The sequence below is a fragment of the Sturnus vulgaris genome, chromosome 27 (assembly GCF_052056855.1).
Source record: "Sturnus vulgaris isolate bStuVul1 chromosome 27, bStuVul1.hap1, whole genome shotgun sequence".
In the NCBI taxonomy this organism is placed as follows: Eukaryota; Metazoa; Chordata; class Aves; order Passeriformes; family Sturnidae; genus Sturnus; species Sturnus vulgaris.
In genome coordinates this window covers 6029920-6044018 of record NC_142269.1, presented here as the reverse complement: position 1 = coordinate 6044018, position 14099 = coordinate 6029920, and the positions used below count along the sequence as shown (strand labels likewise).

The window sequence follows — 14099 nt, the reverse complement described above, 5'->3', positions numbered from 1 at the left end:
CAGAGGAGCACGGGGGTTTTTGTAAGGGAGGGTTTGACTGTGTGAACTCAGGAAGTTTAACCAAACTGACCTTTGGGAGTGGAACCAGGCTGCTGGTAAAGCCCAGTGAGTATCTCCTCACCCAGCACACACTGAGCCTTTTGGGTTTATTCATCAGATCCTCCTCAGAATACAGAGGGAAAAGCTTCTTTCCAAGTTGCAGGAAAGAGGGCATGGGGGAGGAGAGCACATTGTGAACAATTGGCTTCTGCCTGCTCTGCCTTGGTGCTGTGAGTGCAACAGCTCTGAAACTGCTCCTGTGCTGCAAATCAGGGAATGGATTTGTGCTGTGGAGCCCCTCAGTTAGAGGAGCCCTGCTGGGGAATGGATTGGAGATGACATTCAGCAACAGCCTTTGTTTGCTCAGGAGATGAGATGGAGCTGCTCTCTGGGACTTGGCTTTGCATCCCTTACTGCATTCACTGTCCACTAAACAATCAAGAAAAATTAGGACCTTCCATTGGTTTTCTCGGGAAGTTTCTGTCTCTTGAATTTTTCTTGCCTTCTTTCTCCAATGGCTCTGGTCCCTTGCTTTGCTTCTGAGATTGCCTGGCTAGCTGATCTGCCTGACTCCTGCTTTAGACCAGGAGAACTTTCACAAACAGCTCTGTTAGGTGTTTGAAGAAGTGCTGGAAATTTCATCCCCCTTTGAAAGGTCAAAGGCTGTGTTCTGGCTGTTAAAGGCTGAGACTTTTCTCCTTTAGCATTTTTGTAGCAAGGTTGATTACTGGGGGATAACTGAGTCTTCCTGGAAACTCTCCTTTGGGAGAGGCACAAAACTAATTCTGAAATCAGCTACATCTGAAAACAAAGAGTTGTTTCACATTATAAGGGCAAGGCTGACATTCTCCTCTCTCCTAAACCTCACCAAAATTGCTGAAGTACTTTGACTGCATTATGCCAATAGGGTTTGGATTTCTCCTGCATTCAGAATTGTTTCTGTCTGCAAGAATCAGAGCTGTGCAGCTGGAAAAACATCCTAATTTAGACTCAAATCCATGTGATAAAGGGGGCATCTCTTTTCCCCCTTGATCTCTTCAGGAAAGCACATATTTGTGTGGCACCAAAGTTGTGTGTGGTTTTTGTTAGTGAGTGTGTCACTGTGTGAATTCAGGATCTGCCTGGAAAGTGACCTTTGGAAGTGGGACACAACTGACAGTGAAACCAGGTAGGTGGGAAACCTGAAGGGAGTTCTGGATAGCAAAGCCTAATTCCTCTTTCCAGGAAAGCATTGAAACAGCCATTAAAATTCCATTGTTCTTTCCTTCTGAGAGCAACTGAAGGTCAGAGCTTAACCTTGCACAGAGGAAAAGAAAAATCATTCTGGAGTTAAACTCTGAAGAATTTCAGTCAGTGGCCATCTCTGTCCAAACTGAACGAGACCATAAACGAGGAAAAATCTTTACAGGAAATGTAGTTAAAATTGCCAAGGACTTTACTTGGGTAGGCTAAGTGAAAAAGAATGTCAAGTAGGACCTAGTTAGGTACTGGAAGGAAAAAGGGTTTTTGTTTTGAAGGCAAACACTGTGTGAACAGCTTTGGAAACAAAGTCACCTTTGGCAGTGGAGTGCAGCTCAGGGTAAAACCAAGTAAGGTTTAATTCATTTTCTGCTCAATCCTGTAGATATGAAGAAGAAAGATAGAGAAAGCCATAGCAGTGACAGGAGCTGAAGAGAGGTGTCCTAAGCAATGTCCTCAATGACCCTGGCACTGATCCATGCCCTCCCTATCAGATCCCCTCTGTGGGCTCCTGCCACCTCTGCTCAGGACATTTCGTGCCATGGCCATGCCAGCAGGGGCTGCTTTTCTCTCTCAGCTTGGGGATGAGCTTGTGTTCTTGCTGAGCTGAAATCTGCTGTGTGAGCCGTGGCACAGGGACACAGCTTCCAGTGCCAGCTGAGAAATGCACCCACTGTCCTGTTCAGCCCTTCCATGTGGGGCACAAGTGCCCCGTGCACTGAGGGATTGTCAGGATTCCCTTGCTGGGCTCTCCATTTTTGGGGTTCCATGGCTCTTGTCTTCTCCAGGATGGGCTTTGGCTCAGGGCAGAGAGAGCAGTGCTCCCAGACACGATTTGCAGCCACAAGTGCCAGAGTGCTGCTGAGCCCTCAGCAGATCAGGGCAGTTCTTCCCTCCAGGCTGGGGCTCAGTGCTGGCATTCAGCCCTGCCTGCTGGCCTGGGGGTGCCCAGGGCTGCCAGGTGCTGGGGCAGGTTTTGCTTAGGAGAGGAAATGCTGTGGGAATGCAGGATCAGCTGCTTTTGCTGCTGCCTTTGGCTCTGCAACCAGACTCACTGTCAGCCCCCGTAAGCCCAACGCTGCTGCTGCTGCTGCTGCTGCTGCTGCACTTTCTGTTGTGTTTGGGGTCATTCTTTGGGGGGCTGAGGGCAGCAGCCTGGCTGGGGCTTTGCTCCTCTCTGTGTGCCCATAGGCAGGGCTGGAATCTGCTTTCAGGGAGTGTCCAAGCCAAGGCTTCTTGCTCGGGCTTGGGCTGGGATGCACACAGAGCCACAGGCTGCTGCCAAAGGTGCCAGCTGCCATGGCCAGGCTGGGCTGTGCCACGGCATCCAGGGAGGCACAGGATGCAGGGAAAGGCACTGTGTCCCCTCTGCTGCCCCTCGGAGAGAGGCCAGGGCTGAGCAAAGGCTGGGGGAGAGGAGCTGCTGCTCTGCAGGGGCTGGCTGGCTTTTTGTTAAGGCAGGAAATGCTGTGTGATTCTGGCTATGGCTCTGGCAAGCTGACCTTTGGCTCAGGGACCAGACTGTCCATCCTGCCCAGTGAGTGTTCAGCTTTCTTGTGTCTCCTCCAGCAAAAACCCTTCAGTGTCCCCTGCAGCACCATGTGCACACTGGGCTGTTGGGAATGACACAGCAGATTGCAAGGAGAACAGAGATGCTCCTGCATTTCTTGCTCCTGGTGTCAACCTTCAGTTTTGGGAGTTGTGGGATGGTGGAAAGTCACAAAAACTCCCCCTGGCACAAGGAGCTGTGCTTGGAACAAGGGTTCAGGAGTGGATTTCCCCTTGTTCTGGCTACCAGCAGTGCCTTTGAGCCTGTTGAATCTGACAGCTGTGCCAGGGCTGTGTCCAAAGGCATTTGCAGGGCTGACAGGGACATTTAGTGATGAAGTGTGTCCAAAATGACAGTGTGCAGAGAAAGCCACCCTTTCCCTGTGCAAAGGTTGCTGTGCTTTCAGTGGGATCCCATGGACAGCCAGTGGCTTGGGAAACTGGGATGGAATCTCCAATGGAGTTTCTCAGTGTGTTGGAAAATCTCCTGGATACTTCATGCTTTGAATGTATGCAAGTGATTGGGCAAACCTAGAGGGAACACAATCTGCTTTGCTTGCTTTAAAACCTTGGGAAGTTTCCTTTCTTTCCTTTGGGGTTTCCTGGTTTTGTTTGTTTACTTCTTTTCAGTCCTGGAATGATTAATGTTAATTATTATCTGAGAGGAATGCTGTGCTGCAATGACAGCTCTAGACAGGCTCCAAAGACTGCCTGGTTTCTCTTCTCTGCCTCTCCAAATCCCAGGCTGCAGAGCACCTCCTGCAGAAGGAAAAGCTGGATTAGGCACTGAAATCCCCCGAGCCCATCTTCCCATGCAGCAAGTGCTGCATTTTGGGATCAGTTTGCAGTGCCTGGCTCACACAAGCTGTATTTGGGCATGTGTCACTGGTGGCCTCCAGGGTGCTTTTTGTTGGATCCTTTCTCACTGTGTGACTGCTGGCTACAAAGTCACCTTTGGAAAAGGGACAAAGCTGCTGGTGAAGCCAAGTAAGAAACAGGTTTATGTGGATTGACCTCGTTTGTGGTGGGGATGGGTTGGAACAGCAGAAGGGCTTTGAGCAGCATGGCCTGGGCAGGCAAGGAATCAGCTGGGTGAAATGCACCTTTGGGATTGAAATTCCTCTCATCCTTCCTGGATTGTCTGTGCCTCTGGAGTGTGGGGGCAGCTGCAGGCAGCGCCAAGAGCAGAGGGAAACCTGGAGCCTCTGGAAGTTGGACTCCATCAGGTGCTGTGCCCACAGAGCAGGCTCTGCTGTTGGCCTCTCTTTGGCCATTGCAGCAGGGCAGGGCTTTGGGGCAGGGATCCCAGCTGGGAATGTCTTGGCAGGGCCTCCTGTGCCAGGGCTGCCTGCAAAGTCCATGGGCTCCTGCTTTTCCTAAGGAGGATCTTCAGCAGCCAAGAGGCTCCTGGGCCTTTTTGTTAAGGCAGGAAATGCTGTGTGACAATGACTACAACAAGCCGACCTTTGGCTCAGGGACCAGACTGTCCATCCTGCCCAGTGAGTGAGCAGCTCTCCTGTCAGCTCCCAAATTGCTGCCCTGCCCTGCCCTGGCAATGCTTTCCCCTTCCTCCTTCCATTGCTCCTGGGCACAGCTGGAGCCTCCTGTGCCAGCACAGGCTCTGAGCTGCCCTCGTGTGCTCTCCAGGGCTGGGCTGGCACACAGGCAATCTCACCTGGGGCTCTGCCTGAGCCCTGCCAAAGTGTCCCCTGTGCCCTGCTGGCACGGCCATTGTCACCTGCCCAAAGGCTGCCGTGCCCAGGGCACAGCAGAGCTCTGCTGGGCTGGCTTTTGTGCTGGCATTGCCATGGGATCAGGTCCTCCCTTGGAGCTGGGACCAAGGCAGCTCGGAGACCTTGTGTCCCCTGCCTAAATCCCCTTTTAGCCCCGGAGGGCAATGCAGAAATGTGCACGGCGATCATGTGGGCTGTAAAGGTTGGCAAGGCTTCCTGCAAGCACAGAGAGCCCTGTGTCCCCTCTGTGCCCATGGAAAAGCTGTGAGCTGCTGTGGGAGGAGGGCTCCAGGCAGAAAGTTGTCTTTGGCAGGGGCAGAAAGCTCAAAGACACAGAAATGTGGGAGATGCTGCCAAGTGCTGGTGCCCTGAGCAGCCCTGGCTGCTCCTGCAGGGGCTCCAGGCCCTTGTGGGCAGCTCTGGCTGAGCCTGGGCTGTGGGGCAGGAGCTCGGCACAGCTCAGCAATTCCTCATCTCCCTTGCCTTTCCCTGCTTCATCCCCCCTCTGCTGGGAGAGGCAAATGTCACTGTGGCAGGGCTGGGCAGAGCCTGGGGGAGAGGAGCTGCTCTGGGGAGGCTCCTGGGCCTTTTTGTTAAGGCAGGAAATGCTGTGTGAATCTGGCTACAACAAGCCGACCTTTGGCTCAGGGACCAGACTGTCCATCCTGCCCAGTGAGTGTTCAGCTTTGCTGTGTGTCCTTTGTCCCAAGTCCTTGAGCTGCTGCAGGAGATGCAGCTCCCAGCTGGCAGCCAGCTCTGGCTTCTGTCCATTGCTCTGCTCTGTGACAGCAGCTCCAGCTGCCCTTGGCCTCAGGGGCTCCAGTCCCCATGTGCCCAAGGCAGTGGCTCAGTGCCTGAGTGTTGCAGGCTCTGTCAGGCAGCAATTCTGTGCTGGGGCTGTGCTGGGGCTGGGAAATTCAAGCAATGGCCCCGCTGAAATGCAGAGCAAGGCTTGCAGTGCTGCAGCTCCTCTGCCACTGCAAAGATGCCTCCTGGAGCTGCAAATCTGGGTGCTGGGAAGGTGCCCTGAGGCAGGGACCCTGCTCCAGGCTGCCTCCAGGCCCTTCTTGCCTTCCCTTTGGCCATTGCAGTGCCAGCTCTCCTTGGGGCAGGGATCCAGACCTGTTCCCTCATCACTCAGGGGGAGCTTCTTCCCATCTCCCGGCTGTTTGGGGACCACAATGCAGGGCACTTCTCTGCAGGGATTGGAGCAGGGAAATGGGCTTTGGGCAAAGAGAGGCCAGAGCAGATCTCTGCACATCTGGGTGGGTGTTGAGAGCCTCTGGCAGGGGCAGCTGCAGGGCTGCATGGATCCCAGCCCTTTTTGGAAGGAGCTGTCACACTGGGTGAGTTCTGCAGGCTGGGGAAAACTGACCTGGGGGAGTGGAACCAGACTTCTCCTGGCCCCAGGTGAGTTGTCTCCCCTCTGAGCCAAGGTGCAGCCAGCACAGACAGTGTTGAGCTCCAGCTGCAGCAGGAGCAGTGCAGGGGCTTTGGGCAGAAATTGGGATGCAATTTCAGCCAACGATTCTGTCTGGGGGCTGCAGCAGCAGCAGCCCAGGAGCAGCAGCCAGGAGAGGAAAGGTGATGCTTGGAACTTGTGCTGGGAGAGGCAAATGTCACTGTGGCAGGGCTGGGCAGAGCCTGGGGGAGAGGAGCTGCTCTGGGGAGGCTCCTGGGCCTTTTTGTTAAGGCAGGAAATGCTGTGTGACAACAGCTACGACAAGCTGACCTTTGGCTCAGGGACCAGACTGTCCATCCTGCCCAGTGAGTGTTCAGCTTTCTTGTGTCTCCTCCAGCAAAAACCCTTCAGTGTCCCCTGCAGCACCATGTGCACACTGGGCTGTTGGGAATGTCACTCTCTTGTGGCTCTTTGCTCTCTGCTGCCTCTGGGCTTTTGCTCAAGCTGGCCCTGGCTGTGCCATTGTCCAGGGGCAGGGCTGGGCAGGCTCAGCTTTGGGGCTGGCAGCAGAGTTTCTGTGAAAGGCACTGAGCAGCTCCAGCTTCAGTGTCCTGGGGGCTGAAACACGGGGCAGGAAGAGGGAGTTGGGCACCCCTGGCACTGGGGTGACTCTTTCTCCTCTGGCCTCATGGGCCCAGGGCTGGGATTCCATCTCCAGGCATTTCTGGATTGTTTCTACCTGGAGAGCTCCGAGGAATGGACAGAGCTCTGTGGGCTCCCAGGCAGGTGACAAGGACAATATTGACCCCTGGATCTCAGTGGGAAGCCAGGGGCAGCCAGGGCTCTCCGAGGCCCCTCTGGAGGCAGCCAGAGCCAAAGCTGGGCAGTGCCCAGGAGCTCCCTGCACTGGAGCAGCTCCCCTGGCTCTGGCAAAGCCTTGCCCTGCCTGGGACTTGTCTCTCGCGGGGGCTGAAAAGAAGCAAAGGCCCAGGGAGCTGCTGCTTTGCAGGCAAGAGCTGGGCAATAGATGTTGCCTTGCTGCAGGCAAGGGCAGCAGAGTGGAGCCTGTGGTGTCAGGAAGCTTTGCTGGTGCCTGGATTTGCAGGTGCTTTGTGCTGGAGATGAAGGGCAGCGCTGGCAGAGGCGTTTTTGCAAGGCAATGTGTCAGGGTGGAAATGTGGCAGCCAGAGTCATTTTTGGCAAGGGGACGCTGCTCTCAGTGCTGCCAGGTGAGCGAGGCCTTGTCCTGGAAGCTGCAATTGCTTCATTTCTCCCTTGCTCTTGCTTGTTTGCAGGCCCACAGCTTTGGGAAGCACAATGTTTGCAGCCCTGCCAGTCCCCAGCCCTCCCTTGCATTTGCTTTCCCCACACGGCCCCTGCCCTCTGCTCTGGGCCAGCATCAAGAGCCTTTTGTCAAGAGCCTCTGGTGCCTGGGAGCATTTCCAGCAGCAGCATTTGCTCTTTAGACAATGTGCTGTGGGCATGGGAATGCCATGCTGAGAGTCCCTGAGCCCAAAGGAGCAGAGGGGAGGTTGAGCAGAGACACACACATTGATAGACTTGCCCTATAAAAAAAGGGATTTAATTGGTATTAAGAGATGTAGAAAAGCCTGCAGAAATTCTGCTGATGTCAAATGCTGAGCCAGGTGTCCTTGCCAGCTGTTGTCCCCTCTCACATCTTCCCCTGCAAAACTCCTCAGGCCTGGGCAGTGCAGAGCTCCTGGCAATGTCTTTCTTTCCAAAGCCCAGCTTTGACAATAGATGTCAACTCTGTCATTTCTGGACGGAGCTTTCTGTCCTTGATTCCTGGCTATGCCAAAGCCTCCCACAGTCAGGGCACTTCATCATTCTGGACCTGTAAATGTATTGACACAAAACCTGCAAGGGGACAGAGCAGAGACACCCCAGCCTTCCTTTTGGGGGCATCTCTCACAGGCATTTTACACAGAGTTTTCTGTTGATGACAAATAGAGTCTCCTGCCCTGCAAGCTGAGATGTGCAGAGGAGCACGGGGGTTTTTGTAAGGGAGGGTTTGACTGTGTGAACTCAGGAAATGCAAACAAACTGACCTTTGGGAGTGGAACCAGGCTGCTGGTAAAGCCCAGTGAGTATCTCCTCACCCAGCACACACTGAGCCTTTTGGGTTTATTTATCAGATCCTCCTCAGAATACAGAGGGAAAAGCTTCTTTCCAAGTTGCAGGAAAGAGGGCATGGGGGAGGAGAGCACATTGTGAACAATTGGCTTCTGCCTGCTTTGCCTTGGTGCTGTGAGTGCAACAGCTCTGAAACTGCTCCTGTGCTGCAAATCAGGGAATGGATTTGTGCTGTGGAGCCCCTCAGTTAGAGGAGCTCTGCTGGGGAATGGATTGGAGATGACATTCAGCAACAGCCTTTGTTTGCTCAGGAGATGAGATGGAGCTGCTCTCTGGGACTTGGCTTTGCATCCCTTACTGCATTCACTGTCCACTAAACAATCAAGAAAAATTAGGACCTTCCATTGGTTTTCTCGGGAAGTTTCTGTCTCTTGAATTTTTCTTGCCTTCTTTCTCCAAAGGCTCTGGTCCCTTGCTTTGCTTCTGAGATTGCCTGGCTAGCTGATCTGCCTGACTCCTGCTTTAGACCAGGAGAACTTTCACAAACAGCTCTGTTAGGTGTTTGAAGAAGTGCTGGAAATTTCATCCCCCTTTGAAATGTCAAAGGCTGTGTTCTGGCTGTTAAAGGCTGAGACTTTTCTCCTTTAGCATTTTTGTAGCAAGGTTGATTACTGGGGGATAACTGAGTCTTCCTGGAAACTCACCTTTGGGAGAGGCACAAAACTAATTCTGAAATCAGCTACATCTGAAAACAAAGAGTTGTTTCACATTATAAGGGCAAGGCTGACATTCTCCTCTCTCCTAAACCTCACCAAAATTGCTGAAGTACTTTGACTGCATTATGCCAATAGGGTTTGGATTTCTCCTGCATTCAGAATTGTTTCTGTCTGCAAAGATCAGAGGTGTGCAGCTGGAAAAACACCCTAATTTAGACTCAAATCCATGTGATAAAGGTGGCATCTGTTTACCCCTTGATCTCTTTAGGAAAGCACATATTTGTGTGGCCCCAAAGTTGTGTGTGGTTTTTGTTAGTGAGTGTGTCACTGTGTGAATTCAGGATCTGCCTGGAAAGTGACCTTTGGCAGTGGGACACAACTGACAGTGAAACCAGGTAGGTGGGAAACCTGAAGGGAGTTCTGGATAGCAAAGCCTGATTCCTCTTTCCAGGAAAGCATTGAAACAGCCATTAAAATTCCATTGTTCTTTCCTCCTGAGAGCAACTGAAGGTCAGAGCTTAACCTTGCATCAGAGGAAAAGAAAAATCATTGTGGAGCTCAACTCTGACTTGAGAGGCTGCATCTTCTTGTGCCATGGGTGTCACTGAGGGCTGGGACATTTTGGAGTCGTTTTCTTCACTGCTGCCTGTTCCCAGAAACCTCCCAGAGCTGCAGATCTCTCACTGCCCTTTAATTTCCTTTGTCCAGAACCAGGCCAGGTCCTCATTCATTCCCTGAGCCTGCATTTCTTTCTCTGCTGGGAAAATGTCTCAGCCTTTGCTCTGCTGCTCCTGCTCCTGCCTACAGAGAGGTTTCCTTCCACCTTTGCACTCCTTGACAAAAACAAAGCAAAGCTGGACTGTCATGGGAAGAGGTTGGAACAGGCAGGGAATTTCATGTTTGGGGAATCAAGAAATGTGTTTGGAAGCAGTGCAGGAAGGTCCTGGAGGAGATCTCTGCTTTTAATGCTGATCTCATGCTGAAGGAGGAATTTTGCTGTGGGATTTCTTTGCACGAATGAAGGAGAAGAATTTCAGTCAGTGGCCATCTCTGTCCAAACTGAACGAGACCATAAACGAGGAAAAATCTTTACAGGAAATGTAGTTAAAATTGCCAAGGACTTTACTTGGGTAGGCTAAGTGAAAAAGAATGTCAAGTAGGACCTAGTTAGGTACTGGAACGAAAAAGGGTTTTTGTTTTGAAGGCAAACACTGTGTGAACAGCTTTGGAAACAAAGTCACCTTTGGAAGTGGAGTGCAGCTAAGGGTAAAACCAAGTAAGGTTTAATTCATTTTCTGCTCAATCCTGTAGATATGAAGAAGAAAGATAGAGAAAGCCATAGCAGTGTCAGGAGCTGAAGAGAGGTGTCCTAAGCAATGTCCTCAATGACCCTGGCACTGATCCATGCCCTCCCTATCAGATCCCCTCTGTGGGCTCCTGCCACCTCTGCTCAGGACATTTCGTGCCATGGCCATGCCAGCAGGGGCTGCTTTTCTCTCTCAGCTTGGGGATGAGCTTGTGTTCTTGCTGAGCTGAAATCTGCTGTGTGAGCCGTGGCCCAGGGACACAGCTTCCAGTGCCAGCTGAGAAATGCACCCACTGTCCTGTTCAGCCCTTCCATGTGGGGCACAAGTGCCCCGTGCACTGAGGGATTGTCAGGATTCCCTTGCTGGGCTCTCCATTTTTGGGGTTCCATGGCTCTTGTCTTCTCCAGGATGGGCTTTGGCTCAGGGCAGAGAGAGCAGTGCTCCCAGACACGATTTGCAGCCACAAGTGCCAGAGTGCTGCTGAGCCCTCAGCAGATCAGGGCAGTTCTTCCCTCCAGGCTGGGGCTCAGTGCTGGCATTCAGCCCTGCCTGCTGGCCTGGGGGTGCCCAGGGCTGCCAGGTGCTGGGGCAGGTTTTGCTTAGGAGAGGAAATGCTGTGGGAATGCAGGATCAGCTGCTTTTGCTGCTGCCTTTGGCTCTGCAACCAGACTCACTGTCAGCCCCCGTAAGCCCAACGCTGCTGCTGCTGCTGCTGCTGCTGCACTTTCTGTTGTGTTTGGGGTCATTCTTTGGGGGGCTGAGGGCAGCAGCCTGGCTGGGGCTTTGCTCCTCTCTGTGTGCCCATAGGCAGGGCTGGAATCTGCTTTCAGGGAGTGTCCAAGCCAAGGCTTCTTGCTCGGGCTTGGGCTGGGATGCACACAGAGCCACAGGCTGCTGCCAAAGGTGCCAGCTGCCATGGCCAGGCTGGGCTGTGCCACGGCATCCAGGGAGGCACAGGATGCAGGGAAAGGCACTGTGTCCCCTCTGCTGCCCCTCGGAGAGAGGCCAGCGCTGGGCAAAGGCTGGGGGAGAGGAGCTGCTGCTCTGCAGGGGCTGGCTGGCTTTTTGTTAAGGCAGGAAATGCTGTGTGATTCTGGCTTCGGCAAGCTGACCTTTGGCTCAGGGACCAGACTGTCCATCCTGCCCAGTGAGTGTTCAGCTTTCTTGTGTCTCCTCCAGCAAAAACCCTTCAGTGTCCCCTGCAGCACCATGTGCACACTGGGCTGTTGGGAATGACACAGCAGATTGCAAGGAGAACAGAGATGCTCCTGCATTTCTTGCTCCTGGTGTCAACCTTCAGTTTTGGGAGTTGTGGGATGGTGGAAAGTCACAAAAACTCCCCCTGGCACAAGGAGCTGTGCTTGGAACAAGGGTTCAGGAGTGGATTTCCCCTTGTTCTGGCTACCAGCAGTGCCTTTGAGCCTGTTGAATCTGACAGCTGTGCCAGGGCTGTGTCCAAAGGCATTTGCAGGGCTGACAGGGACATTTAGTGATGAAGTGTGTCCAAAATGACAGTGTGCAGAGAAAGCCACCCTTTCCCTGTGCAAAGGGAACTGTGCTTTCAGTGGGATCCCATGGACAGCCAGTGGCTTGGGAAACTGGGATGGAATCTCCAATGGAGTTTCTCAGTGTGTTGGAAAATCTCCTGGATACTTCATGCTTTGAATGTATGCAAGTGATTGGGCAAACCTAGAGGGAACACAATCTGCTTTGCTTGCTTTAAAACCTTGGGAAGTTTCCTTTCTTTCCTTTGGGGTTTCCTGGTTTTGTTTGTTTACTTCTTTTCAGTCCTGGAATGATTAATGTTAATTATTATCTGAGAGGAATGCTGTGCTGCAATGACAGCTCTAGACAGGCTCCAAAGACTGCCTGGTTTCTCTTCTCTGCCTCTCCAAATCCCAGGCTGCAGAGCACCTCCTGCAGAAGGAAAAGCTGGATTAGGCACTGAAATCCCCCGAGCCCATCTTCCCATGCAGCAAGTGCTGCATTTTGGGATCAGTTTGCAGTGCCTGGCTCACACAAGCTGTATTTGGGCATGTGTCACTGGTGGCCTCCAGGGTGCTTTTTGTTGGATCCTTTCTCACTGTGTGACTGCTGGCTACAAAGTCACCTTAGGAAAAGGGACAAAGCTGCTGGTGAAGCCAAGTAAGAAACAGGTTTATGTGGATTGACCTCATTTGTGGTGGGGATGGGTTGGAACAGCAGAAGGGCTTTGAGCAGCATGGCCTGGGCAGGCAAGGAATCAGCTGGGTGAAATGCACCTTTGGGATTGAAATTCCTCTCATCCTTCCTGGATTGTCTGTGCCTCTGGAGTGTGGGGGCAGCTGCAGGCAGCGCCAAGAGCAGAGGGAAACCTGGAGCCTCTGGAAGTTGGACTCCATCAGGTGCTGTGCCCACAGAGCAGGCTCTGCTGTTGGCCTCTCTTTGGCCATTGCAGCAGGGCAGGGCTTTGGGGCAGGGATCCCAGCTGGGAATGTCTTGGCAGGGCCTCCTGTGCCAGGGCTGCCTGCAAAGTCCATGGGCTCCTGCTTTTCCTAAGGAGGATCTTCAGCAGCCAAGAGGCTCCTGGGCCTTTTTGTTAAGGCAGGAAATGCTGTGTGACAATGACTACAGAAAGCTGACCTTTGGCTCAGGGACCAGACTGTCCATCCTGCCCAGTGAGTGAGCAGCTCTCCTGTCAGCTCCCAAATTGCTGCCCTGCCCTGCCCTGGCAATGCTTTCCCCTTCCTCCTTCCATTGCTCCTGGGCACAGCTGGAGCCTCCTGTGCCAGCACAGGCTCTGAGCTGCCCTCGTGTGCTCTCCAGGGCTGGGCTGGCACACAGGCAATCTCACCTGGGGCTCTGCCTGAGCCCTGCCAAAGTGTCCCCTGTGCCCTGCTGGCACGGCCATTGTCACCTGCCCAAAGGCTGCCGTGCCCAGGGCACAGCAGAGCTCTGCTGGGCTGGCTTTTGTGCTGGCATTGCCATGGGATCAGGTCCTCCCTTGGAGCTGGGACCAAGGCAGCTCGGAGACCTTGTGTCCCCTGCCTAAATCCCCTTTTAGCCCCGGAGGGCAATGCAGAAATGTGCACGGCGATCATGTGGGCTGTAAAGGTTGGCAAGGCTTCCTGCAAGCACAGAGAGCCCTGTGTCCCCTCTGTGCCCATGGAAAAGCTGTGAGCTGCTGTGGGAGGAGGGCTCCAGGCAGAAAGTTGTCTTTGGCAGGGGCAGAAAGCTCAAAGACACAGAAATGTGGGAGATGCTGCCAAGTGCTGGTGCCCTGAGCAGCCCTGGCTGCTCCTGCAGGGGCTCCAGGCCCTTGTGGGCAGCTCTGGCTGAGCCTGGGCTGTGGGGCAGGAGCTTGGCACAGCTCAGCAATTCCTCATCTCCCTTGCCTTTCCCTGCTTCATCCCCCCTCTGCTGGGAGAGGCAAATGTCACTGTGGCAGGGCTGGGCAGAGCCTGGGGGAGAGGAGCTGCTCTGGGGAGGCTCCTGGGCCTTTTTGTTAAGGCAGGAAATGCTGTGTGAATCTGGCTACAACAAGCCGACCTTTGGCTCAGGGACCAGACTGTCCATCCTGCCCAGTGAGTGTTCAGCTTTGCTGTGTGTCCTTTGTCCCAAGTCCTTGAGCTGCTGCAGGAGATGCAGCTCCCAGCTGGCAGCCAGCTCTGGCTTCTGTCCATTGCTCTGCTCTGTGACAGCAGCTCCAGCTGCCCTTGGCCTCAGGGGCTCCAGTCCCCATGTGCCCAAGGCAGTGGCTCAGTGCCTGAGTGTTGCAGGCTCTGTCAGGCAGCAATTCTGTGCTGGGGCTGTGCTGGGGCTGGGAAATTCAAGCAATGGCCCCGCTGAAATGCAGAGCAAGGCTTGCAGTGCTGCAGCTCCTCTGGCACTGCAAAGATGCCTCCTGGAGCTGCAAATCTGGGTGCTGGGAAGGTGCCCTGAGGCAGGGACCCTGCTCCAGGCTGCCTCCAGGCCCTTCTTGCCTTCCCTTTGGCCATTGCAGTGCCAGCTCTCCTTGGGGCAGGGATCCAGACCTGTTCCC

At 53.6% G+C, this 14099-nt stretch overlaps 1 protein-coding gene across 1 annotated transcript in view; it reads left to right on the top strand.

The window, feature by feature from the left end:
- The window catches only part of LOC106864004 (M1-specific T cell receptor alpha chain-like), a 370462-nt gene that overhangs the window by 339294 nt on the left and 17069 nt on the right, over positions 1-14099 (top strand). The window contains exon 3 of the mRNA XM_088179639.1: positions 6277-6326. Coding sequence (XP_088035765.1) covers positions 6277-6326 — 50 coding nt within the window. The remainder of the gene's footprint in view (positions 1-6276; positions 6327-14099) is intronic.